At 40.6% G+C, this 25,795-nt stretch overlaps 2 protein-coding genes across 4 annotated transcripts; one reads left to right on the top strand and one right to left on the bottom strand.

The window, feature by feature from the left end:
* The first annotated feature begins 14,852 nt into the window (after positions 1 to 14,852).
* On the top strand, positions 14,853 to 20,305 carry arf1 (ADP-ribosylation factor 1). The gene is made up of 5 exons (XM_069684127.1): positions 14,853 to 14,902; positions 17,375 to 17,570; positions 17,721 to 17,831; positions 18,022 to 18,146; positions 18,976 to 20,305. The coding sequence occupies exons 2-5, from the start codon at positions 17,432 to 17,434 to the stop codon at positions 19,132 to 19,134; spliced, it is 534 nt and encodes a 177-aa protein (XP_069540228.1). The 5' UTR covers positions 14,853 to 14,902; positions 17,375 to 17,431; the 3' UTR covers positions 19,135 to 20,305.
* Positions 20,306 to 20,494: 189 nt separating this feature from the next.
* cunh1orf35 (chromosome unknown C1orf35 homolog) lies at positions 20,495 to 25,787 on the bottom strand. 3 transcript variants are annotated; one of them, XM_069684125.1, is made up of 9 exons: positions 25,717 to 25,781; positions 25,172 to 25,417; positions 24,300 to 24,450; positions 24,161 to 24,206; positions 23,976 to 24,058; positions 23,497 to 23,569; positions 23,282 to 23,355; positions 23,064 to 23,186; positions 20,495 to 22,395 (listed from the first exon to the last, which is right to left on the bottom strand). In XM_069684125.1, exons 2-9 carry the CDS (start codon positions 25,266 to 25,268, stop codon positions 22,140 to 22,142), a joined length of 903 nt encoding a protein of 300 aa, XP_069540226.1. In that variant the 5' UTR covers positions 25,269 to 25,417; positions 25,717 to 25,781; the 3' UTR covers positions 20,495 to 22,139. The 3 variants fall into 3 exon arrangements, with proteins under 3 accessions (XP_069540226.1, XP_069540224.1, XP_069540223.1); XM_069684123.1 differs by having other exon boundaries at positions 25,172 to 25,490; positions 25,717 to 25,731; XM_069684122.1 differs by having other exon boundaries at positions 25,172 to 25,787.
* Between the last annotated feature and the right edge of the window lie 8 nt (positions 25,788 to 25,795).

Genomic DNA, 25,795 nt, shown 5'->3' with positions numbered 1-25,795 from the left:
GTGAAGTTCTGACTAATTTCTTTCATACAGTAATTCCCATTTTAACCAAATAGACCAAAATAGAGTTTATGTTATTGTAGCTGTCTTTGGTTTTGTAGTCGTGCTAAACATCAGGGCGGAAATGATTCATGTTGCTCTCCCTTCATTTGAGAAAAATACAACACGATGTTTATTTATTTTGAAAGAGAAAAACTACTGAAAGCTGAGACAAGACGTCGAGACAAGTGCGTGCCATGTCACTGAATACTTCCATTACTGAGGGATGTGTAAAGTCACCGATGAATTATTGTTTACAGCCAATGTAATGTAACATCTTAGGCGTGTTAACATGTCAGATTTGAATCCAAATTGCCCATCAATGAGAACTTTTCACCCTGACTAAATATTAATAATCATCCCTATCCAGTTTCACCTTTTAAAACATCTTTCATTAACTACACAGCGGCCATTATAAGTACAAGAGCTGTCTTCTTGCATTTATAACTGTACACTTTATATGTGAGTGATTGCTTGTGTGGACACTTTGTTCTAATTTTTTGTCCTTATTCCAAAGTTTTGTACAAAGTAGTTTTTTTGCGTTTTTATGGATTTCTAAAATTGGATGTTTTTTTTATAATTATTTATTTCATGCTATGTAAATATTAGTAAGTAAAAGTATATATTTGCAGAAATACATTTTTTTAAACAGTGTTGTGACTTGTAACACTGTAGCCTTTTTACCTCATCTCTGTTTTTTCACTGACTGCACACAGGCATCGTTTGTCCTGCTGCCTGTCGTAGATTTCTAAAGTTAACTCTGTAACACCAAAATAAAGCAACATAAACAACCTGACTGTTGATCTGTTGTCTGTGACTCAACTTCAATCTGTTATTCTGTTGATGTTTTTGGGTTGTGAGTGCCATGAAATAAATCCAGCCCGAGATGCAATGGCCAGTGCTCATTGACCTTTGACCTTTGGGGACTGACCTGAGGGAAGGCTCCAGGACACAGGTGCTGATATCAAACATAGAATAAGTTACGCTATCTTCACCTGCCACATGCCTTGGACAGTAAAAAGCACACACACAAGTTTTGATGAAAACTTTTGTTCAAAAGGCTGTTTGGTCACTTGTGAATAATTTAAATTCTTAATTTCCTGAGCGTTAGGGTACCAGGTGGTGAGAAGTGATGCGTATGAGTTTCACTTAGCCATAAGAGCTAGGTGGCCAGTTTTGTTGAATTCATAAAAGAAAAAAATAAGACAATTACACATTACGTGTTACTTTTATACTAGGACAAATTTATAGTATTAGCTTGTGGTGATAAAAGATGGGGTATAATCATTACAGCAGTGAGTATTAATTGTAGCTGTGCAAGGTTATAATTGTTTAAATGTTCACAAGTCATGTAATGTAACATGTAATAAACTTGTTTATGACTTGTTGCAGATTTAAATTTGCCTTAATTGCATCTTAAATGTAGACAACAGAAACTGCATATCAAAAGTAGAAAGGAACTCAGAGACCACAGACTTCCGCCCAGGCCAACAATGTTATAAGATATGCAAATCTGCAAGCGCAAACATTTTCTTTGTCTGGGTAAACTTCCAATACCAGAAAGAATTTAGTCTACATATGGCTTTGCAGAGCTGCAGTCTGATCATCTCAGCTGTGCATTTATTATGTACCTCTAAAGTGCACTTGTAATATTTGACTCACTAACATTTACTTTTGGAAAGCAGGTCATTAGTGTTAATTAGTCAGAACACTATTTGGTTAACAGTATTGCTTCTTCGTGCATAAGATCCAGATTTCCTGGCCCAGTCTGCACGCTTTCACCAAGTTACATGAAACCAACCAGTATGTTGTCCATAATCTTACTGACAAGTTGTTCTGAAAACCGAACTTCATTGGCTGAGGAAACACTGCAGCTTCATTCAGTTATATTTTCATTGCCACAATCAATCCACACTCTTTGCTGACATTAAAGTAAGAATTACTTTGAACTATTTCATATGACTGATTTACATGATGTTGAATTAAAGGACATTCAGATGTTCAGCCACACTACAGAATATCTCATCAGACACTTCCTGTATCACACACTGCACTAATGGACTCTGAGCCCTCATGAACAATCATGCAGGTAGGCCCGGCATGGGGGTAAAACTGTGTAGTTAGCATGTTTATTACCTAATGGTAACTTATTTAACAAAAAGACTTCCTGTATGCAGATGATGCCTAATTATAAAGACAGATAATATTGATGCCTTCCATTGTTTCTGAAGCACAAATGAAACATCTAATCACATTCAAACATTCAGAGTATGGACAAGTTCTCAGTCATGGAGACTAACAGTTTTAGGCCATTGAGCCAGAACATGAGCTACAGATTTGTCAGAGGCCAGAAGAAGAAGAAAATAAAGCTGGACTGATAATTTGATTCCTTTGAGCGACGGCAGAAGCCAGCTGTGCTTTTTGGAGAAACAATAATAACAGAGAAAAATCTCAGTGATAAGAGTTGAGAAAAAGATGGAGAGAAAGACCTGATCTCCAGATAGATTAGGGTTTGGATGTGAATAGAGCCCACCAGTGCTCCGGCTCAGCCGCTGGACCCCTGATAGTCTTTGAGCCCAGCAACAATGTCACCACCAGAGGCCAGGTCTCGCTGCTATCTAACCCCATTATCTCCCAGAAAGATTGATACACACCCCCTCCAGAGTGGAAGCAACACAAAAAGTGATACCCTTCCGTTCTCATTCATGTGGATTCATTAGTCTGCCCACCCCTGTGTCAAACTATACTTTAATCCGTCTTTCACAGTTTTTCCAGTGTCTGAACCTCTTTACTTGGGTTTACTTATTTTCCCAGGCATATATAAAATGCTGTGGTATTTAAATCCTGATCATGATGGGAAATGAGCTTGTTGAAGACTCCAGCCAGGTTCAGGTTTGGTTTCGACACCGACTGGGAGGCTGCGGCAGCTCATTCCACGCCTTGACCTTTGACCCTTTTCACACCAAGTGAATGGGAGAAAACAAGTACAAAACATGAAACAGATCACAGGATGGACAGAAACTCCGGCCCTGCAGCAACGCCGTCTTTTCGCCTCTGAAGGAAATGGGCCCTTCCCTTCAGCCAGACCCACCTCGCAGCTTTGTCACCCAAGTGAGACGAACATTGTTAGCAGATAGTTGCCAGAGGAGGCTGCGGCGGCTCCAGTGAGAGCGATGGCATCCTGACTGTGAGAACTTTGACACGGCCAGACTGCCAGAGTCACCACCCAATAACCATATAAATGGGAGACAATGGGCCTAATTGCAATCAGCGTCCTCTTTTTATTTTATGTCCTGAGTTTCACCCTGACATTCACAAGAGGCCTCTGCATGCATTTCAATAAGGCCGTGTTGTTGTGGGGCCGAGCGGAGCGACATATATACAGCTGGAGTGGTGCAAAGGCCCACACTCAGCTGACATGATGCAAATACTCCCACATAAGTCACACTTTGGTTACAGCCAGCTTCTGTTTCGCTCTTCCCGAGGCCTTTTGATGTTTGGTCGCACACAAAATCCTTAATGACAAACACACAAGCTGTAATGATTACTGATCCTAACATGCTCAAGTTTATCTGCATGCACAAGTGAAATGTTTTAATATCAAAATATGACGTATAAGAGAAACGTGTTTTTGCAGACACTTTAAAGAATGTGATTCTCAAAGCTCCTCTTGTGTGCAGGTCACACACACCAAAGGTGACGGGCCACAAACCGAACTACAGACAGGAGTGCAGCGTGTGGGCTTATGTATGATGTAACTGACTTTGAAGCAGGTCTTTTGAAGAGCACATAGACCAATTTGTTTCCACATCGGCTGATCCAGATTTTTACAGTTACACTTTTTATGCATTAAAAAGTCTCGCCGCGGTCTAATTTGAGACGCTGACGCATGTGTGATCCTGCATTGTCTCCCAAAGCAGAATATTACACACTGATGCCGCTCCCACTGTTAGAATCAGTAACTTTTATATAGCCTGTAAGTGATGATATTTCTCACATCTATTTTCTAAATAAATAGATCCTGACAGCACTCACACCTTCTCCCAACACTTCAGCCACGAAATTCTAACTAAAGATTCAGCAATGTGTTGTTTATCACACAATGCTAATCACCGTTTTGCCACTTTTAGATCCACATAACACACAGTATAAGTCGACTACAGATAACTCTGTGCACTGCTACAGAATACAAGTCTCTCTAATGGCTGTGTTGAAACATCTTAACATCTGCAGCCATCGTGGCATTATGTTTTCCCTTTTACAGCCAGGGAGGGGGACGTGCGAAGTATGTCACCCGCCTTGAATGAGGATGATGGGTTATCTGCAAGATTTCTAAAGAGGCTCGCCATCATCACAAGAGATGTGACACCTGTAAAGCAGCCTTTTGAAGTGCCTGTTTGTATTGTTGAAGCCAACAAAGGAATTTTGCCACCTCTGTACTTACAAGAGGACATTAGTCAAACCGGGGAGATAAGAAGAAGGGGAGGGAGGGAGGAGGGAGAGAGGGGGGATGATATGGGAGACGTAATAATGCACGACACAGTCTGCAGGTGTGTGTGTGTGTGTGTGTGTGTGTGCATTTCATTACCACGCACACTTCAGTTTGAGGAAGAGTCGTCTGTGTTCAGGTATGCTGCTGTAAGATGTGGTCTGGTAGCAGCGGTTGGTGGTGCTGTTGGCGTTGGGATGCCGAGCCTGGAGGTTTACAAAGGGTCATCATGCAGATCAATGTGGGCTGGGGCTGTAGTGGAGGAGGAGGAGGAGGCAGACATGATCACTCATTAGTCACCTTTTCACCTCGCTGCAGCTCAAAGCAGTTCAGCGGGTAGGATGTGTATGCGTTATTTCCAGAAGCAGCTGCAGTCGGTTTCACTCATTTGTCTCTCATCTCTCAGGTGGGGTCTTAACATCCGTGACATCATTACTTGTTAAAAAGTTCATCCTGATGTCTCTTGTTGTTATTGTGCGTCTGTGATGAGATTTGTTGTGCGGGCCGTCCACAGATAGAAGTGCAGCCTGTGTTACATGTGCTCAAACTGAAGGTTTCCTGTGTAGATGCTGTGCAGCTTAGAGCAACATAAAGCTCTACAGTGAAGTGATCAATGGAAATTGTTTTTTATTCTTTGAAAACACAGGTTTAAAGTAATAATCTGGAAGATTTTCATTTAAATAAATGTCTGTTAAGTCTCTATCTATCGCCGAATGAGGTAACAAAATGGTGATTGAGCCTATGGCCCACTGATGAAAGCCTTTGCATTTGCAGTATTACAGACTGGGTGTCCGTGTTCGTGGAAAAAACCACAAGCGGCGCCCAGTTAGTGACGCGTTTTCCATCACCCAGCAGTGGTTGGTCTGCCAGAGAGGGTAGGCAAGTGTTGTGAGTAAACAGTAATCTACTATGCAAAGATGTGGACTCGAGTCATGGTGACTTGGACTTCAGTCGACTCGAGTCTCTGTTTTGATGACTTGAGACTTGACTTGGACTTGAGGCATGATGACTCGGATGTTGACATCATAAGTTTGAATGTTAGCTGTTAAATATAAAATGATGATGATAATTGATAATTCAATGTTTCTCTCTAACTATCAAGTATGTATTTGTCTGTTTGACGTTGTAGTCTAGCTGTCAGTATTTCACTGTTTAAAAGTGATGGGGAGGGAATATTAAATAAATAAATACATTTGTTTTCGCTTTGATTACATTTATTTCACTGAAAATCAATAATTATAATACAGATACAAATAATTGTCATTCTCTTTGAACAGGTGATAAATTGGTCAATAATATAATTATTAGACGGGTACTAATACCTTGTCTTTTCTCTTTTAAGACCGGATGCTAAAGATGAGTGCTGTATCTTCGGTGGGAAAAAAGTGACTTGACTTGGGACTTACCTTACCTTAACTAAGGACTCGACTTGACTTGACTTGATTTCCAGTGACTTGACTTGACCTGACTTGCCCAAGACAAAATTATTCAAGACTTGCTTGGGACTTGAGCAAAGATGACTTGGTCACAACACTGCTACTATGGCTGAACAAACAAAGAAAAGGTCGATGACTACAGATACAACTTCAAAAATAAGTGAAAATCCAAAGAAAAAGAAACAAATTGGACGCTCAGATGAAGGCAAACAGTCTAAAAAGGAAAGCGACCGTCAGCGAGGAAAATCAAGAGTTACAATTACACATTTTGCAGATCCGTTCTGATATTCTTTTGTCGGAGAAAAGACGGTCATGGCTATTGAAGGTAGAAAAAATAAAACTTGTGAAGCAGTGTTCTGACACTGCAAGTAACAAGACCTGTGTGTAAATTGATTTACACAAAAAACAAATACCCACAAACCTCCATTTTCACTTTGGTTTTCATGCTTATTAACGCACGGTAGCTCAACTAGCAAACAACTCTTAACTGGAAAGACAGGGCAGAGAATTAGGTTTAATTCAAACCATATTGGTAATATTACCATAACCAATTTATTGTTTTTTTAAAGTTACATTCTTGTTGATGGAAAACATCAGCATCAAAAAGAGATGCATGTCCAAATCCATCGGCATCATTGAGGACATGTCCTGAGTGAGTGAGATTGGGTATATCAATTACAAGGTGGCTAGCAGGGGAGAGGAGCGGGGTTATCATTAGCAGGGACTGGCGCTGGCCTCTGGTAGTTCCAGTAATTACCTCACAAAGGGTGGTGCTTGCCTTCCCACTGCTTTTCCCACACTGCACTGCAGGCTCAGAATTCCAATCGGCCCCAGACCTGCAATCTCCTCGGTTTTAGACAGCAAATTACTGACAAGTCCCATTCTTCACAGCACTGTAATTGCTTTTTAGTGCTGTTTTTATTGAGGCAACCCCAACCCCCCTTTGCCCTTCCCTCAATAAAGCTAAGTCAGGGAAGGGGCGAAGGGTTAATATAGATAGCATTAGTCCCTAATTGGAAGGTCCCGGACCTCAGGAAAGTTTCATACAAGTCCTGTCGGTTTCTAGATCTCTAAGCAGCTCCTGAGCAGGTATAACTGCATTTCTGTGAGAGATCTATGTTGTATGAAGAAGACGACTTGGAATTTATGATTCATTAGAGTCACACTGGTTATCAAGATACGTGCAACCTCTACAATAATGCTTCTGCATGCGTCTGCTCCAGAGAAGTGATATCATCAAGGCTCTTCACATCCCAAACAAAGAGGGGCACTGAGCATCTTGGCTACTCCAAGACTTAAATCACTTTGTGTTGTCTTTCCCACCCCTGCGCATTACTCCCTCAATCTATTACTTTGTGGAAATCATTAGTCTCCATGTCAATACAAGCTCAGAGCAGAGAAAACATCTCATTATGGGACTTAAAGAGATCCGTAGCATTCTTGGCTCTGTCAAGCTGTTCTTCCTTTCTTCCATATAGTTACTTTCTTTTCAGTGAGAGGACGAATTCTCAACGTTCCAATGCCGGACAACCAAACAGTGTCCATTTGAAATGAGGAAAAGAGACAGAATGGAAAATGGCTGAGGGATTAGAGGATCTAAACAGGATAAAGGGATAGGAGATTCTTGGTGTGATCTAGTTTAGTTAGAAACATGGAGGGTCTTAACAAGGATTTGAGACTTTAGAATTCAATGTGCCTTTATTTCCATCCTCTGCAGCTTCAGCTAAACTGTTTGCCGTTCTTTGGCCTTTACAAGCCCACAGTGCTTCTTATATGTGTACAAGTGCACTTACATTATTCAATTGTGACATAGTGCGCCAATTATCCCTGTATTCCAGTTTGTTTCCCACAATTGTGTTTCCATTATTGACCCGGGACATGATGCGCCTTTTAGAAGTGTGTTAAACATCACATGCAACTGTTGTTATCCATTATACAAAGCTATTTGATTGGACAAGAGGCATTCCATGAGTGCTGTTATAGCGTACAACAGCACTGGGACTTTTGACTACATATATGACTTCACTTCAGGTGTTCTAAACACCGTAAATTAATGTCAGATAATTAATTATAAAATGATAAAGATTGTACGTTGGAATCACAAATGCAACTGTGGACAAACTCTTGTTTCAGTGGTTGCATGATAAGTGGAAACATACAGATAAATGTTCATAACAACCGAATCACAGCCGTGCTTATATAGAGCACAACAGCACACCCTCTCGTACTATATTGCTGAACTCCCCCAAAATATATGATAGCTCTAAAGAGGCTTTTTGTGATTTCACTTGAAACCAAACGGATGACATCATGAAGAAAAAACATAATCTAAATGCTACCAACTGATCTACACTGCTCCTGTGCATCAAACGTGACTACATCCTGGCTTTATTGGCGGAGCAGCCCTAGGGCTACAACCTGCAATTGACTTGGGTAGCAACCTAATTCGCCTGCGCCTTTATGTGTCCATCTCCCTGTCAGCCTGAGCAGGTTGACACCTCTGACCCTGTCAGGGTGTCAAATAGCTTGTCAGAGGCCTTCAATAAAGTACAATGACAAGCCCTCTAATGCATTACCACACGAGTTCCAGCCAGAAATGAGAGGCTGCAGCCTTTCCTGCCTCGAGGCAGACAGGTGCGCCGTCGTGCAACACAGGCACGCACGCACACGCACACACACACATACACACACAAAGAACACCTCCCTATCAAATAATGATGAACAAAAAGGTGGGTGGATGACACTGCTTAAGAGTTTAATATCTATATTAACATTGTAGGATTAAAGTAGACGCCATGATGTTAAGGAGAAATAGTCAAACGTCTAAATGATCAAACTGTTTTGGCTTGTGGTGCACACATTTGTATGCAATGTTCTAAAGGCCTCCAAATTCATTATTCAATCACTTAAGGATTATCTTTGAGGGGCTTACATAACCAAAGAGAGATCAGTTGTCAGTAGCAATAAAAAACACCTACCCGGACCACCTTGGGTGCATGTTAGGCCTGTCACCATGAGGGCCTCTCCAAAGGGCCCACAGGGCCACTTACAATCAACTTGTCAATGTCACGGATGCCTGAATGCTGGAGAAATAAGAAGAGACTGCTTTACAAATCACGTGGCATCAACATGACAAGTGAAAAATCCCAAATGCCAAATCTGGACACCTACCTGGTTTTGATGCCACAGGTTTTGGTTGGTGCTGGTTGTCCTCAAGGCCCTGCTTCGACATGCTGTGCATTCCAACCAATTATCTACCCCAAGGTGCAACAGGTTCACACTTTAATCTTTGATGCCTCCTCCAATGGGATATAGCTGGATTTAAAACAGGGAGCAGGGGTGGGACAACCCTTAAAAACGTGTATACACAGCAAACATGAATCAACTTCAAACCAACCCAGGGAGGGAAACAAAAAAGTCTTTCAAAGAAATACTTTTATCCTCACTATTGTTTCATCTTGCAATGGCTCGTCATAGCCCATGTGGATGCTTGAAGCAGGTTTCAAAGAGAGAGCATCCGACGGAGCTTCAAATGTTGGACCAGTCAGGATGTCCTTTGGGTTCATCGAAGGTGGCGAATCTCCTTCTGAATGTAGGTCATTGAAAGGGTGCTGAGAACTTGGAAAGTAGCATGGTAACTTCAAGTCCAACCAAGTCATCCTTTTACCAGGAAATCCAGTTCCCTGGCATGGACGTTGTGTTCTATGTGCACCCTGCAAGCCAGCGATTCCCATTCTTGATACACCCCCTCCCACGCCAGAGGCCCCCATGTTCTTTCTGAGGAAGTGCGTACTTGTAGAGCTTGTCCCAACCATCTGTCACGGATGTCCCGAACTTCACCCATCAACACCAATGGCTCCCACAAATATGAGGCCAGTTGTCATTGGAAGAGTGAAAATGTCACATCGGAAAAGAAATAAGATATTTGAAGTGCATCATATGTACATTAGCACAAGTGCTCACCATTAGAGATCATTTGTAACATCACGGATGAAGAAAGAAACAGGCGTGTCTTCTAGACTTTCTCTTATGGTTTACTAAACATTTCATCGTCTTCATTTCCTTTGAACTAGATCACCTGTGTCCCATAAACTGTGCTGTCAAAATACATGAGAACAATCTTCACGTGATAATGACTCAATATGGAAGCAAACATTTCCGCATGTACCCGGGGCGGAGTGCAAAATGTTATGCAAATCCCCTTAACGACCTTTTCAGGCTGCCGACAATCACCATACAAAGGTGATTGGCAGCCGACACTGGTGCACATTTATCCTTTTGCCCCGGCCTGTCTCTCTCTGTAGCGCCCCCTACTGTGAGAGGCGTGGGGTAGGGTGCCCAGTGGCACTTGTTGCCAATGGATAAAGCCAGCATGGATCCTCTCATGGCAACGATGCCGGTCGTTGTAATAATGTTCGGTTTGTTTCCTGCTTCACACCTCCTTTGGGACGTTGCCCGACCTATAATCCAGAACATGAGTCGCAGAGGGAGGCATCCCATGCCTGTCCATCCGAGTTCCAGCAACGCTTAGCCCAAACCAGCTCCTTTGTACGATTCACACAGCGGCCTATTGGTCGCCCTTGGGCCATCTCATAATGTGCAGCTATTATCATGATTATTATGATTATGGAAACCCCTCCCCATATGAAGTCCCTATCAAAGAACTTCATCATCATAATGTGAAGGTTGACAAAAGTGCAGAAAACACTTCTCTCTCATTAATACACACTTTTGCGTTCACACATGTTTTCTCCCTTTGGTTTGTCACACACACACACACACACACACACACACACACACACACACACACACACACCAGATCAGCGTTCCCAAGCCCCTTACTGAGCGGTTTTATCCTTGCTAGGCCTCGTCTCAGAGGGGAGTAAGGCCCCTACTGAGATCTTTACCCACTTCCTGCAAAGCCCTTTTGGCTCCTTGGCAGCCCTCTTCCATTCACAAACTGCAAACAAGCCTCCTCAGCCATAAACTTACTTTGATTTGAGCATGACTGACTCAGCAACTTGGATCATGCATCTCAGGTGATGATATAGTCCGTATACATTGCCCAAAAAATTACCAAAAGCATATTACTCCAGCAGAAAGGGGCACCATCTTTGAAAATCTACAGTCCTACAGCTGTCCCTTTGGGGCCCTTGGCCCCCAGGTGGGGATAGGTGTTCTTGGGACTGATCTGAAACAAATAAAGAAAGGATTAAAAACAGAGAGCGGGTGCATGCATGTGTGTGTCTGCGTGTGTGCATGTTTGTGCTTGATGTGTGGGAGAAAGTTGTTAAGCGTGTACACAAGCCGGGCCTTCAGAGTTTGTTTGTGTTTGTGTGTGTGTTTCCAGGGGGGTTGTGGGGGGTGCGATATATACACCCCCTACTGTCCTTTTTCTCTGTCCACACATCACAACTGACAGTATCAAGTGAGTTATGAAGACGAAAAGAAGAGAGCAGGAAGGAGCCGAGCTCTTGGAATGGATATTACCGCTACCTGTGGAGCATGGAAAGGTGGATTTACCTTCAACTCTCAACATGGTACGTTATGAATGTGTATTATGATCATGTTAACAGAATCAGGTTTCATTTTAGTCCAAAGTTTTAAACAAAAATCATTACAAAGAAGGGGCATCCACTGCTGTTGGAGATGTTGAATTTTGAGGTTAACCACTTTGACAATGAGGATTGTTTCTTCTTAGAATACAGTGCTATCAGTTGTCAGGCTGCAGGGACAATATTCCAGCAAAGGGGATAACTCAGACTGAAACATGTGAGTTGAGCCACAGCAGAAGATGCAGCATAACATGCTTTTGACAGGTTTCACGGCAGGTGTTTGGCTTGATCTCTGTTGTTACACCTGCACCTGTGCTCTGACTGTGCAAAGAGGAAAATGGGGGGTTTGAAATGAGTTTTTCTGCAGCTGTATGGAGGATATCCAACTCAAACAGTTTATAGCGACAGCTTCTTCTTGTCTTGTTAAACTATAAGAAGTAGTTTGGTATTTTTTGTATTTTTTATTAAGGAATTAGGAAAGTTTGAGCCCTGGTTTTCTGCTGTTTGTGTTTTCCTGTTGTAATTTAAGAGGTTCATCTTGGTTACTGTTAGGACTTAAAGGAAAGTCATGTTGGTTGACAGGTTCTGCTTACAAAATCTTATTTAAATGGAAGCGTGTTGGAACAACATTGTGTATCACTATTTTGGAAAATGTATTTGCTTAGATAACCAGAAAAAAGTACAACATTTAGAGTTAAATACTTTGTTAAACAAATGTATTGCTGCAAACTTCAGTACGCTACTTATGTATGAACTTATGTATGTATGCAGATAGTCTTTTTCACCAGTATGTTTAATCTTTTTCAGAGGTAGAAATAGATTATACATACTGGTCTTTAAAAGAAAGAGACTGACTCAGTGCATGTGTGTTCAATGGGGTTGAAGTCAGGTGACTGCGGAGGAAAGTCCTGAAAGTTCTTGCAAAACCTTGAGGTGTGTTCGGGGTCATTTTTCGCTGCAGTATAGAGGCTTCTCCCCAAAAGTGCAAGCCAGAGGGTACAGCATGTCTTTGGAGGATGGAGTGGTCCATCTTCTTCATCAGTCAGATTCTGTGCAGGTGTCCGAGTCCGGAGGAGACAAAGGGCCCCTCAACGCTTCACTGTGGTGGAATCTTTCGAGTCTTGCGCTCCTGATTTAGCAAATCCAGTATCTGAAATTACTTTGCTTTTCTATCTCTGAGGGAACCATAGCTTGATAGCTTTATATTCTGACGGTGTGGTCACTTTTGGCCCGATCATGCTTTGAACACAACTGATACGGTCACTGCGAAACGTAAAGACTCCCATGCAATGCCCCTTTAGAAACCTTTAGTCCGGCCATTACTTGACCATGAGGAGGCCCCTCTTTGCTTAGAATTACAATTTGACATCTGACACTTTCACTTAGTTCTGACGCCGTGTTTCCTTCGCTGAACAACTTTCACGAATGATTAGAGATTGTCAAATAGTGGCATTTTTTCCTCAATTAAAACCGTTAGTTTGGGCAATAGTCTAGTTTAAGAGCTACGTCTGTGATTGGCGAAAGAAGTGCAAATAATATCTGGAAAAGAAAGAGAAGATAAAGAGAGTGAGTTTTACTGATGCTGAGGGGTTTTGTTAGAGGAAATTAGGATTGAAGACATTTCTTTGACTGACTGACACTTTATGCGTAAAACGTCGGGAATCTTCAGGAGTTCAAACAATTGATGCTCAGTAAACAACTTGCACACACACACACACACACACACACACACACATAAAGAAAGAAAGACCGCAGTTGCTGTGAAAATATGCTGGCATTTGGCAGGGCAAAACCACAAATTATGGTTGCAGAGTGAGACGGCATTATGAGTCTTCACTGTGTGGTCCATCACCAGCTATAGACCCATCTACCCTCCTGCTGTTCTCTGCTGCCCTTCTCCCCTCCTGCTGCCCCCTCTGCTGGGGGTAGCAGGCATAGTTGACCCTGGTTAAAATTCAACTGGTCCAACAATAACCTGGTTAGACTTTTGCTTAATGACCCGGTCATGAATCAAAAGGAAGTGGAAGTTGCAGAGTTTGAAAACAAACACCCATATAGATATAAATGAATTGAAACTGTACAGCATGACAGACTGCAGGTCATCACTGCGATGTTCCTTTAGCAGTAAAATATTCATTAGGTCCTGGATTCCTATGGCCAGATTGGATACTTTTATTTATGTGCCAATCCCTTTAAAAATATTCACAAAACTCTCAAAAGAAATGACAAAACTAATTTTTCATTTGGACTGGAGCAATGTAATCCTGACAACTAGTCAGTTTATATTAGAGTTAGATACGTTTGTGAGTAAGTATCTTGGTGATTTGCAATACTGGTGGTCTTCAGACTGTCCTTTAGCTGTCCACTGGTAGCACTGCTGCAGCCGGCACAGAGCAGCTCAGAGCTTTAATAAGAAGAAGAACTTTAGACTCACTTTTTCTTTAAAAGTAGTATCTTGAACTATTTTTAACTTTCATGCCAAAAATTTGCTAAATTCATACTCACTTATCGTGACAAGTGGATCAAGATGGCCCTAGCATGCAGCTGAAAGCTCTGGTATAAACCTAGTAATTGTATCTGGAGTGAAAAGTTTTTATGCACCAGTACTAGACTCTAAAAGTTTTTTTTAACTCTAAGAAATTAATTAATTAATTAATTAATAACTAAGAAATAGCCCTCAAGATAAACATGGTTTTAGAACAAATCTGAAAACAGTTTTAAATCCTCAATAAATAAGTAGTTCATTATAGACAATAAATGCATCAAACCACAATCTCAACCTATATTACTAAATATGACTACAGTTTAGTTATAGGGTATTAATATGCACTCATCTACTATTTATACAAACAGATGCTAAGATAAGTCATAAGCTAATTGTTGATATTCACTAACAAACACCATAAACTTCCTTTTGTATGCAAATCCATCATGAGTGTATTATAAAGGGTTTATCAAATGTTTATAAGATAAGATATAACTTTATTAATCCCGAATGAAATTATAGTGCCAGTTAGCCCCAAATATACAGTACAACTTTGAGAGATGATAAAAACAACTCAAATATAAGTGAAAATATAAAGTGTATGGGTTAATACAGAAGAGACAGTGCCTGATAGAAAAACAATATTACAATAGTTATTTCCAGAACTAGGCAGAGAGTAATGGTGGCAGAACAGTGGGTTTAAAAAACAAGACACTTTACCGATGTTAAACAATGAGGAGCGTCAGCTGTGGTTGTATTTCTCCTCTCGGCCACAGGCGGCGACACCTCCCACCCTGATGATCCCGGAAGTTCTGACGGAACGCCTGACGTGTCACCCTGTCGCCATTTTCCATCCGAAGGAAGGAAACGCCTTGAGGAAGGAAGGAAGCAAATCAACTGTGTAAGTTTTCTAAAAAACTTAATTAAAGCGAATTTATAACTGTTTATCGCTGAATGTAGTTGTTCAAAAAGCCCAAACCGGCAAAATTGTCGGTTGCCGCTGTTGAGACAGTCCGGAGAATAGAGTCATGAGAAAAACTGCCCCCGTGCCACTTTGAGCTAGTTGGCTAACTTGTTTGAATTTAATAATTTACCCCTCGTATTTCATTGTTTTCTTACGGGTGTCCACGAATCTGCTGGCAAAAGCTGTCATTGCAATAAGAAATTTGACATACTGGAAAGTAGTGTTTCAAAAAGTGTCAAAAGTCTGAACTGGTCGGACAACCATTAGCATAGCGCCTTCGTAAGCTAAATATGTTTGTTTACGTTAACATTTGGCAACAAGCCTACTTTAGACATTAAATATTATGCAATAATACTTTTCTATATCTGGCTATATTATGTTTATTATGTGCAATAATAGTTCTCTGGCCACATTTATATTTGTATTCATGTTGATATTTATAGAATATGTAATCCTGTGCAACTTCAGCTTATTTATTAGTACGTCAGCAGTATCAGGAGCAATATAATCTCTTATTAATTATTGTGTACAATTGCATTCTATATCATGCACTACCTTTAAATAGAATTCCTTACTGCGTAATAACTGTAAATACTACTGTCAATTTAACTGCCACCATTATTTCCTGCCTACTTCTGTAAATATCTATTGTAATATTGTTTTTCTATCAGGCACGTCTCTTTTGTATTAACCCATATATTTATAGCTATCTGGCACTATAATTTCCTTCTGGATTAATAAAGTTCTGTCTTATCTTATCTTATTAAACATTATAATAATATGTACATGCTACAAGAGACAATAGTGCAATGATAAGGAGTGCAAAGGTTGCTGAAATACTATAATAAAAAAAAGGAATTATCTTACAGATGGGTTCATTTACATTGAACCCATTTTCCAGTATTTACAGTAAAAACAGTGTGCACAGCGTCACATCAGATAAGGGAAAATATTCACATGATTGAAAGGTGTGTCCATACAAATGAGATGGCCAATCTTATTTACAGGTACAGTGGATGTTGGTTAGTTTTAAGTGTTCATCAGTGACGAAGAAAGTGTTTTTGTGTCAAGAAGTTGGTGATCCACTGACAGGTGGGAGCCGGCAGAGTGAGTTTGTGGTGGAGGATTTCAGGGATGATGGTGTTGAACACCGAGCTGAAGTCCACAAACAGGATCCTTGCATACATCCCTAGAGAGTCGAGGTGTTGCAGGATGTAGTGCAGTCCCTTTATTTAATTTGCCTGTTTTGTGAGCTGCTGTAACGAGTACATTTCTCCTTTGGGGATCAATAAAGCTCGTCTTATGTTGACTGTCCACGATAGGACAAACTGCAGGGGGTCCAGCAGGGGGCCTGTGATGTCCTTCAGGTGGCTCAGGTGACCACAGACGTCAGGGCGACGGACCTGTAGTCATTCAGTCCTGTGATGATTTTAGCATTGCAGCTGGCATACTAAATGTCAAAGTACATCATTGAGGCGTCTTGGGTCTTCAGTTGCGAAAATATTGGGGTCCTGACATTTAGTGTAACTTGCAAAGAATGACGTATTTACAGTTACAGTATGACAGCTGATAGTTAATGAAGTCCAGTTACATTTTTTAACACCTTTTTCGTTCCTTACAATAAAATTCAAATGAAGGTTTTTCCATCCTTTTCCTTAATGCTGCCATATTTTTGAGTTCAAGAAATGCTTTTGTTTGTACTGAATTGAAACATATTTGATGAAAACATCAGTAAATACCCAATTTTCTATGTTTCATTTCTGGCTACAAACAGTGTTTAGCTGAGGAAAAGAGGCACAATTCGTCAAACTTGGTTAAGCATCTGGATTATTTAGAGCATCAGATAAATTATTTTTTACATCCACTTGGTTAGAAGAGTCTGAGAATTCAGAAAAATGTCCTTGGTGGTCATGTGTGTTTATTTGTCTGTATGCCTTGCTGTGTCACTGTAATTTAATGTTAATTATGTTACCTTCGAGGCTCAAACTAGCACACCCTGTGGCAAAACCAATGTACACATCCATTATTTCTACAGACTTAATTAATGTTCTTTCAAAAGGAGAGCGTTTTGTTTTCTCAATTCTGGTTAAGCAAACATTTTGTCTGTAGTAAACAAATGTACATATGTGTTCTTGAAAATCCAGTCTGAAACTGGTTTGCAAAGGAAATGTTGTGGGATGTAAAGGTAGGCTGCTATGATGCGTGGTACGAAGCTGTAGCATTTCACAGATTTCGCATTATAGAGAAATTAACTAGTTCACGCCCTGGAGGTGATTCACCCAACCAGCATGCAAATGATTTCATTGTTGTCATTTTTACCTCCAGAAACCCCCATCAAATCTTTGATAAGAAGCCACATGCTTCTGTGCCAGCTGAATTTCAACACGTGACTGTTCTGTTTCTCTTCAGGTTTTTTTTTTGGCTGTATCTTTTTTTTGCCAAAGTTGGGTGCCATCAGAAGCTACCATGGGGAATTTTTTTGCATCTCTCTTTAATATGAAAAAGGAAATGAGGATCCTCATGGTGGGTTTGGATGCTGCTGGAAAGACAACAATTTTGTACAAGCTTAAACTTGGAGAGATTGTGACTACGATTCCTACTATCGGTAAGTCATTGTGAAGTTTTGTTTTGAGTTAGAACATGGCTGTTGTGTGTTTTATATCACATAGAATAATACTTTTCTAGGAAGTTTGCAAGTATTGTGTCCCCTTAGTACTGTACATTGTTTATGTGATTATGTGTTTTTTTTCTCCAGGTTTTAATGTAGAGACAGTAGAGTACAAAAACATCAGTTTCACAGTATGGGATGTCGGCGGGCAAGACAAAATTCGACCGCTGTGGCGTCATTACTTCCAGAACACACAGGGTATGTTCAATGATGTCCAAACATCCTATCCTGACATTTGTTGGCCATAAATAAATCACTGTTATGGCCTTTTTTCATATATTGTTTACCTTAAGTGCTGTCCTGAATGAGCTCTGCTCTGTATTTAAAATATACAGGACACATCACACAAAAGCAAAAACTCATCTGTTCTCCTTTTCTGTGTTTCCAGGTCTCATCTTTGTGGTGGACAGCAACGACAGAGAGCGAATTTCAGAGGCTCGTGAAGAGCTTGTGAGAATGTTGGCAGAGGATGAGCTGCGGGATGCCGTGCTATTAGTATTTGCCAACAAACAGGTAAGTCATACCTACTAGGGATAGGCATTACATATTAAGTACTCTCACTTAATTATTATGGCCTACTTTTTTACTCTGTAAAAGCAGGGACCGGTTCGTCAAAACTTTATAAATGACTTTATCATGGACACAAGCACTAAGGTTCCTAAACATGTCCCAATCCTCAGCCACTGCTCTGAGGTGGACCACTACGCTATCTCTGTTGTGCTGGTCATCAGAGCTGGGTGTCTGTAGGGCAGTTCTGAATGAAATTAGCACAGAGTCTGTAGTAATAGCTACCCTGCTGTAATTACCATGCTCTTTTTATATCGTCTTCTCTCTTGTAATCGTTTTTAGCAGCGATGGTAGCTTGAACTGTGAACAAAAGCCAATCAGGTAGCGAAAGCCTTGTCCTTCATGACTTCATGGAAGCACATCTCCAGTTAACATTTTCGACATGAGCTTCCTAATCTTCTCTGCCCTAGTGGCACAACAGCACAAGCTAAGCGAGCTGTTATCTGTTTCCACTGTTTTCTTTTTGATTAAAAAAATGTTCAATCATCAAACTATATGTTTCATGGTACACAAGTGCACGCTTTATTCAGCTTGGGATGTACATTTGTTTTATTAACTTAATTGAACTACTTCCTGTTGGTTAACATTCTGCCCGTTGCGTTAGACCGAGTGATGTCTGACTGAAAACAATGAACATTAACAGCGGCTTACTTACTTACTGAATCATATGTTTAAGCTAGTGTATGTCATAAATAGTTTCCTGCAAATTCTTCCTGTTAGTGTGTTGGTTTAACAGGGTTGGTCTGTAATCTGTTCTCCTTTTTATTGTTTGTAGGATCTTCCGAATGCTATGAATGCTGCGGAACTCACAGACAAGATGGGGCTTCACTCCCTGCGGGACAAACAGTGGTACATCCAGGCCACCTGTGCCACCACAGGGCACGGCCTCTACGAAGGACTGGACTGGTTGTCTAATCAGCTCAAAAACCGTTAATAATCGTCTGCTATTTGTACCTAATCCACTCCAGCGATCTTGGTCTCTGCTCTTAGGAAAACTGAGTTACCTTGTCCTGAAACAGTACCAGATGCTGGGTTATTTTCACCAACATACAGGGCGGAGGTGGGGTTAAACTTTTAGTGTAAAGATGTTATACAACTGTAAATATATTTGGTAATGGGGCAGCTTTTTGCACTCTTACAAATCATACTGTGGCTTTTTCTTTTTCTGGCTGTCGGTCAGCCATGTCTGCATTGAATACGAAAAGGGAGCACAGGAATAAGACTTCACCAGCACACGGTAGCTCCAGGATGCAAACTGCCTATTTGTTATTATATGGACACACATACTGTAAGGGGTGATCCATGAGTAGCTTTTAAGATAAACTGAATTACACACTGATGCACTGCTGCAACTATTGTGGTTACTTTAACCAGTGACTAAATGTACTAGCCCACCAAATTACCATTAAGTGAACACTGGCTTCTTTACTCTGTAAGTTGAGAACTTTAACAGCCTTTGTTATGCAGTTTCTTCGTAATTGAGATATGCTGCAATAGTCACACATCTACCTGCTTTAAAGGTGTGTTAAAAGCAGTCTGGTGAGTCAGCATTGGATTTTTATATATTTACGAGACTCAGGTTTATCATGTGATGCCTTTGTAATGTACTTGTTAGAATGATGTGGTCTTAAATGAGTTTACGTCAGTAGGCTGCACTGAAACCATTTCCCTACAGGGTACTTATTTCAACATCCCTATACTGTAACCTTTGTGTACTTGTGTGATGGGTTATTGTTAAAGGTTTACACTACATTGGCCATATTGTCTTCACCAAAGGCTATATTCAGCAGCTCATGCAGTGTTTAATTAAAATATTAAAAAGGGTGCGTCACCTCCATGTTTAACAAAGTGCCAGCATTTCTTCATGTGCAGCATATTGTGCATGGGGTAAACAGGAAGTCAGGCATTAACCTTATCAAAGACACATGATGCCTTTTATTTTCTAGCAAGGTGTGGGTGTTTCTTTACTGCTCGGATGCATTAAATATTGTTTAATTGCCTTAATATTTCAAAACTATGTTAATCTTTTAAAGGTGTCTGTTTTCTATTTAAAGCTTTTATTTTGTAAGGGAAAAATCACTGTAATAAACTGAACAGGATAAAAACCGTGTCTACAACTGAGTTTCATTCTCTTTGACTTTATGCAATAATATTGCTGAATGTTTTTCTCCCTACTCGACAGTATTCTGTCATTACTGAAACATTTGCACAGCTAATCTTCACATGTTAGTATACTGCAATGCTGAGGTCAGTCAATCAGTTGAGCAATTGAATTACTAAACAAATAAGAGTTTCCTCATTTATCCACACAAAATGTCAAACATGTTTCCAGCTTTTCTGTTCAGTTGTATTTTCAAAACAGAATTCAATTTGTTAAAAAAAAAATTAGGTTTTATCTGACAAAAAAAGAGCAATTAAAAGATGTCACTTTGGACTCTGGAAACTAATGTGAGTAGTTTTAACCATTCAATTTTATAGACAGATGGATTAGTCCAATGATAAAATACTACACTTCTACAAAGCTAAAAACTGGTGTCACAGAACCCTGTAGTGGCCGTCACCCTTTGACCCATTTAGAAATGTGATGCCCCAAGGTGGTGTAAACCACCTAATGTCTGGGTTAAAGCAGTTATGTGGAGAGCACACCCTGTTTTGCATTGTACTGGGGTGGCAATCTAGGACAGCATTCCTGCAGGTTGATTAGGCTGCTATGGCTAATGCAGTGAAGCCTATAAAACATGGCAGGAGAGTACGGTGGTGGTAGAAGGGGCGGGAGTTTGAGTCTCAGGTCCCTCATAGAGCTGCTTTGTATGGCCTCCTCTCCTGCTGCTCCATCAGCTTGGTTTGTGTGTGGCGGTCTAACGGTACTTGGTCGTATAAAAAGGACCAGCCTGGTTTTTTGCACTCTTCTTTATGAATGCCTTGCTCTTTTTTTTAGTGCACCCCCCAGGTGCCCGCCAGCAGAATACCCTTTTTCAGACCAATTCAAGGCAAATGCAAACACTACACTCTATTATGACCAGTGGAGAGCATTCCAATGGTATTGCACCAGTCAGGGAGCTAACCTAGAACGGTGAGGGATTAAGGAGCGCTGGCATGATTGAGAAAAGAAAAGGACCCGAGCTGCTGAGAAGTGCAAGAGGCACAGTGGGACGGAGGAGATGTCCAAAGGCGACAAAGGCGTCGGGGAGCTTCTTGGAAGGAAACATTAAAAAGAAACTCGCTTGACTTTTTTTCAAATGCAGGCTTCATTATGCAAAAGTTAGCTGAACTGTCCAATATTTTACTAAATGTAATGTAATGCTGATGATTGAAACATAACCGTGATAATGACAACTTGCAACAACTTTCAAAGGTTTTAACTTTTCTGAAATGCTGCAAGATGTGATATTTTAAAATAAAAATAGTAACAAAGAATGATAATTCAATGTGGATCATATTTTGAGATCTCTTACTCAAGCAGCCACATTAAAAAACAGAGCGTCACAAACAAGTTTTTTTTACAGCTAAAGAAATGATGGGTTAAAATTATTTCTCCTTGCAGCAATAATGTTCTGGGTTCATTTCAAGATTTAGGAAATAATTACTGTGTTTGCTCTGCAAAATATTTTATCTCGCATAATTTCTTGACTGATAAGATAAAAAATGTTAAAAGAAAAATCAGCCTATGACAGTACATAAAATGTGACATTTCATAGTTTAATTACACAAAATGTGTTTAACTAATTTGTCAAACAAAATCCCATAATAACACCAAAGACACCAGTGTCCAACTCATCAGGTGAAGAAGTTAAAACATGCGTCTGAAAATATCGACCTGTCTCCATCCACAGTGTGCTTGACCGTTCAGGGTAAATGAGGTCTCCAGGGCCAGCCAAGCTGCTGTAGAGCGATCTGTCCGTGTTGAGCGTCTTTGAATTGGGGGGGGTGGGAAGGACATTAGTCGTCCGAGTCTGTGTCGTGGCGCCGCCTGTGGCTTTGTGTGGCACCAGCAGGGGCCGTCTTGTGGCTGACAGGGTTACGGGGGACAGGAGACCCCCCATCAGAGGAGTCTGTGTCATGCCGCTGCTGTCGATGATGGGGGTAGGAGGGCTGTCGCTCGGCCTTTGCTCCCCCCCTTGAATGGCTGTCATGGGGTCTGGCTCCACTCTGACTATGGTATGATGGATTATGATGATGGTGGTCCTTTCTCTGTCTGAATAGGAAAAGGAAACAAACAATACATGACTGGGTCGTGCAGGATCAGGTATTATGGCGAGGCTGGGGGGGGGAAAAAGCTGCCAGATTAGCTTTATGGTGACATCCACAAAAATATCACACTACATCTGTAAGTGAATAAAACAGGCTATCATTTGGACTAATTTCTGATGATGGTAGTTTACATGAATTGAGTAAACTACCATCATATGTTTGTTTCTATTTATATGCACCAGCACAAATTACTGAAGAACATAGACTACATTTTTTAAAGTGGCATACCCCTCCCATGTCCCTCTCAAGGGATTTACAGGAAATACATCTGAGGTGTGCACATTCAAAAGGTAAAGCTTCACGTTGCTGTCTGTAGGAGTTTGCCTCTGCACGGTGCCTTAGTGCCCTCTAGTGCTGGCAGAGGAAAGAGTTTGTCTTACATCAAGTCTACAAGTTTGCATATTTGGCCAGCACACAGGGGGTCAACAGCGTAGCATAAACAAGTGTGTAATACATTCTAATAAAATACAATATCACTGGATGTTACATGTAGAGGTCGTTCTTCCAAATACATGATAACATGTTTTATTTCAGCGATCCTTGGTAGTGTTCCTGTTACTTTATCCACCCTGAGCTTATAAGTAAAAGATCTACATGGAGAAATGTAACTACCTCTTTCTGTTGTCATCTGACTCCGAGGATGAGGAGTCTCTTCTTTGCCTTTTCTTCTTTTTTTCCTTCTTCTTTTTCTCCTTTTTGCTCTTTTTTTCTTTCTTTTTCTTTTTGCTCTCGTGTCTACAGAGAGGGATAATCATTATGGAAGAAAACATTGCAAACTTGTTACAGGGTCACACGTGTTGTCTTTGGTGGATCATATGACGGTGACTCACCGTTGCTCTACATCCCCCTTTTCTACATTCAGAGAAGTTGTTGAGGTTTCTGGACAGCGCTCTGTTTTTTGGTGCTGTAAAGGAAGCATTTAATTAATCTTTGCATCAAATCACAGATCCAGAGAGTTACATTCTAAACTTGACTACCTGCAAAAGATGTTCAAAAGGCCCTTTTTTAGCACCTTATAAAAAATGTGGAAATAAAAAACACTTACTGTAAAAACAGGCAAGCCCATTTTAGCTGCTTCCTTTTCCTTTTGGGATAGCGCCATTTTCCTTGACCCTACACTGTAAATGAAAACACTTATTTAAAAAACAAATTTACAATCACATTGCATTCGATAGAAGGCCTTCTTTACACCAACTTAATCTGAAGAGGAAAGTCTACGTTGTTTGCTCCAAAATAAACACTTCTTTTTTCTAGATAAGCTAACAAACATTAAAAGTATGACTTTAATACACTGATGCCCTTAAAAGTGGTGGGCACTAAAGTATATGAAATGCCATATTTACATATGAAAATTATTTTCTAAGTTTGATGACAACTGCTAAAAAATACTTATTATAAATATACTTAAAATATAAAATTTTACTTCTAATACTATATTACTACTATAACTTCAGTTGATTGACTTGTGTTCTAGTCTTTCAGATCCCAAAGTTGAAAAGGTTTGTAGAAAAAAAACAAACTCACCTGGAGCTCCCCAAGCCTGAAACGCGGTCGACATTTCTCTCTTCTCCATCAGCCTCTTCTCTCCTGCAAACATCTGCAAGGTCCTGGTGTCAAATTGAACAAATTTCAATTATTCATCATGTGTACTCAAGGTCAAATCATTTACAAGCATCTGATGGAAAGAAATACCGAACAAAGGGACGCACCTCTTTGGTCAAGCCAGTTGGTTGCCTCTTTATATTCTTGTGCCCTCTAGATCATGAATGGAGAAGGAAAATTACATTATATTTGTTTGCCCACACTTGCTTATGGCAACCATTTCATCTTATTGGAAGTTATACATACAGGGCAGCCATCAGTGCCTCATGCTCTGCAGCTTTGACAGCAGCAAGTTCTTCCTCTTTGGACAAAGGTGCGCCACCTTTTTTGTCTCTTGAGTACCATGTCAGATCTTTACCTTTTTGCCAGCGTCCTACTGGTGCCATTAAAGAGTTCCCTGTAAAATGGTGAGAACAAATGAGAGCGGTTGAGAAAGATTTGTTGAAAAAGCAGTTCTTCAGTGGTAATATAATCCTGAGACAATCCCTATAATTTTTGTATGGATGGTAAATTAATGTGTAAATATTATAAAACCAATAACAATATTTTTAAGCGATTTTAAAGGGACATAATTTGTGTCAATTTAAATATTTAGGGTTGAAACACTTTCATCTAACCTGCTGATTTCACCACTTGTATTTCAATAAAACTGCTTAAAAAAGACAGCATCACGTGGTGACAATAAGCCTTTGAATGCAAGCAATATCATGTTTTTATGGGAATTAATATGCCTTAAATAATTACATTAGCTTAACATTTTGTGTTGTTATCCTTTTAGGTCACAGCTTTGGTGAGTGCTACGTAGGTCATGTTTGGCATGCTCACAGCAGCGTGGGCTCCGATAGCGGAGAAGTTGCGTGTACGGGAGCAATGAAAACTGGGACCTGCTGCTTACAGAGAAGAAAACGGGACTAAAAACCAGCCCACACTGTGTGTAATGAAGGACTCTACAACAAAAGGTATGGAAGTGCAGCACGTTGAGTACCGATTCCATAGCGTGTAGTTCAACTGTAAATGTAAAAAGCCTTGCTCTTTTGGCTGCAAGTTAGCAGAGAGCTATTAGCAACACATCTGGTTAGCGCGGATAACGGACTTGCCTGCCAGTTTTTGAGACTTACCGAGATAATTTTCTCTGTGTTTATCGACTTTCACGTCATCCCAGTTGAATTGGTCCTGGCCCCCTCGGACCCCTCCAGATCTTGAAGACCCAAACATTATTCTCGGCTGCTTTGCAGGCTCCGAAAAAGCAGTGCTCCGTTAGCTCAACTCGTTGACTTTAGCCCAACATTAGCACACGAGCAGCGCGATTGGTCAGGCCTTCAGCGTTCACTCATCCGGGGAGTTTTGCGGTAAGTTCAACTTCCCTGTGTCGATGGGAACAACGTGTTACCAAGTGGTAGTGTTCACTTTGAAGACGGAAACACCTGTAAATCAATTCTGCGAAGGATTTCAGAGAGCTTTAGACGAATAGTTGAGTACAACAGCGTTCAACTTAAGCTAGGCTATGCTAGACAGCTAAAGTTTAACTATGGTTATGCTAGACAGCTAACGTTAAACTCTGCTTCCTGATTATAACGCTATATTATCTTCGGACTGGCTGTGCGTGTGTGTGTCCTCTCGTTAAGTTAGAAACTGCAGATACCAGTAATTCAGGTACACGTACTTGGATTTCTGAGTTTGTATCGCCTGTTCTCTTGGCTAATGCTCATGAAACTCAATGATTCTGTGTTAGGTCGCGAGCA

The sequence above is a fragment of the Semicossyphus pulcher genome, unplaced genomic scaffold (assembly GCF_022749685.1).
Source record: "Semicossyphus pulcher isolate SPU_LCO1_2020_fin unplaced genomic scaffold, fSemPul1.0.p SCAF_7, whole genome shotgun sequence".
Lineage (NCBI taxonomy): Eukaryota > Metazoa > Chordata > Actinopteri > Labriformes > Labridae > Semicossyphus > Semicossyphus pulcher.
Note: the sequence above shows the minus strand (reverse complement) of the source record. Positions and strands in the feature narration are given on the sequence as shown.

What these genes read in the sequence shown, in the direction of transcription:
- arf1 (XM_069684127.1), top strand. Translation starts at nt 17,432, where the DNA reads ATGGGGAATTTTTTTGCATCTCTCTTTAATATGAAAAAGGAAATGAGG. An exon ending in TTACTTCCAGAACACACAGG is followed by an intron (nt 17,832 to 18,021) that starts GTATGTTCAATG and finishes CTGTGTTTCCAG; the next exon opens with GTCTCATCTTTGTGGTGGAC. An exon ending in TAGTATTTGCCAACAAACAG is followed by an intron (nt 18,147 to 18,975) that starts GTAAGTCATACC and finishes TATTGTTTGTAG; the next exon opens with GATCTTCCGAATGCTATGAA.
- cunh1orf35 (XM_069684122.1), bottom strand. Translation starts at nt 25,268, where the DNA reads ATGTTTGGGTCTTCAAGATCTGGAGGGGTCCGAGGGGGCCAGGACCAA. An exon ending in TCAGGCTTGGGGAGCTCCAG is followed by an intron (nt 23,570 to 23,975) that starts GTGAGTTTGTTT and finishes TTTCATTTACAG; the next exon opens with TGTAGGGTCAAGGAAAATGG. An exon ending in TGGGCTTGCCTGTTTTTACA is followed by an intron (nt 23,356 to 23,496) that starts GTAAGTGTTTTT and finishes CTTCCTTTACAG; the next exon opens with CACCAAAAAACAGAGCGCTG.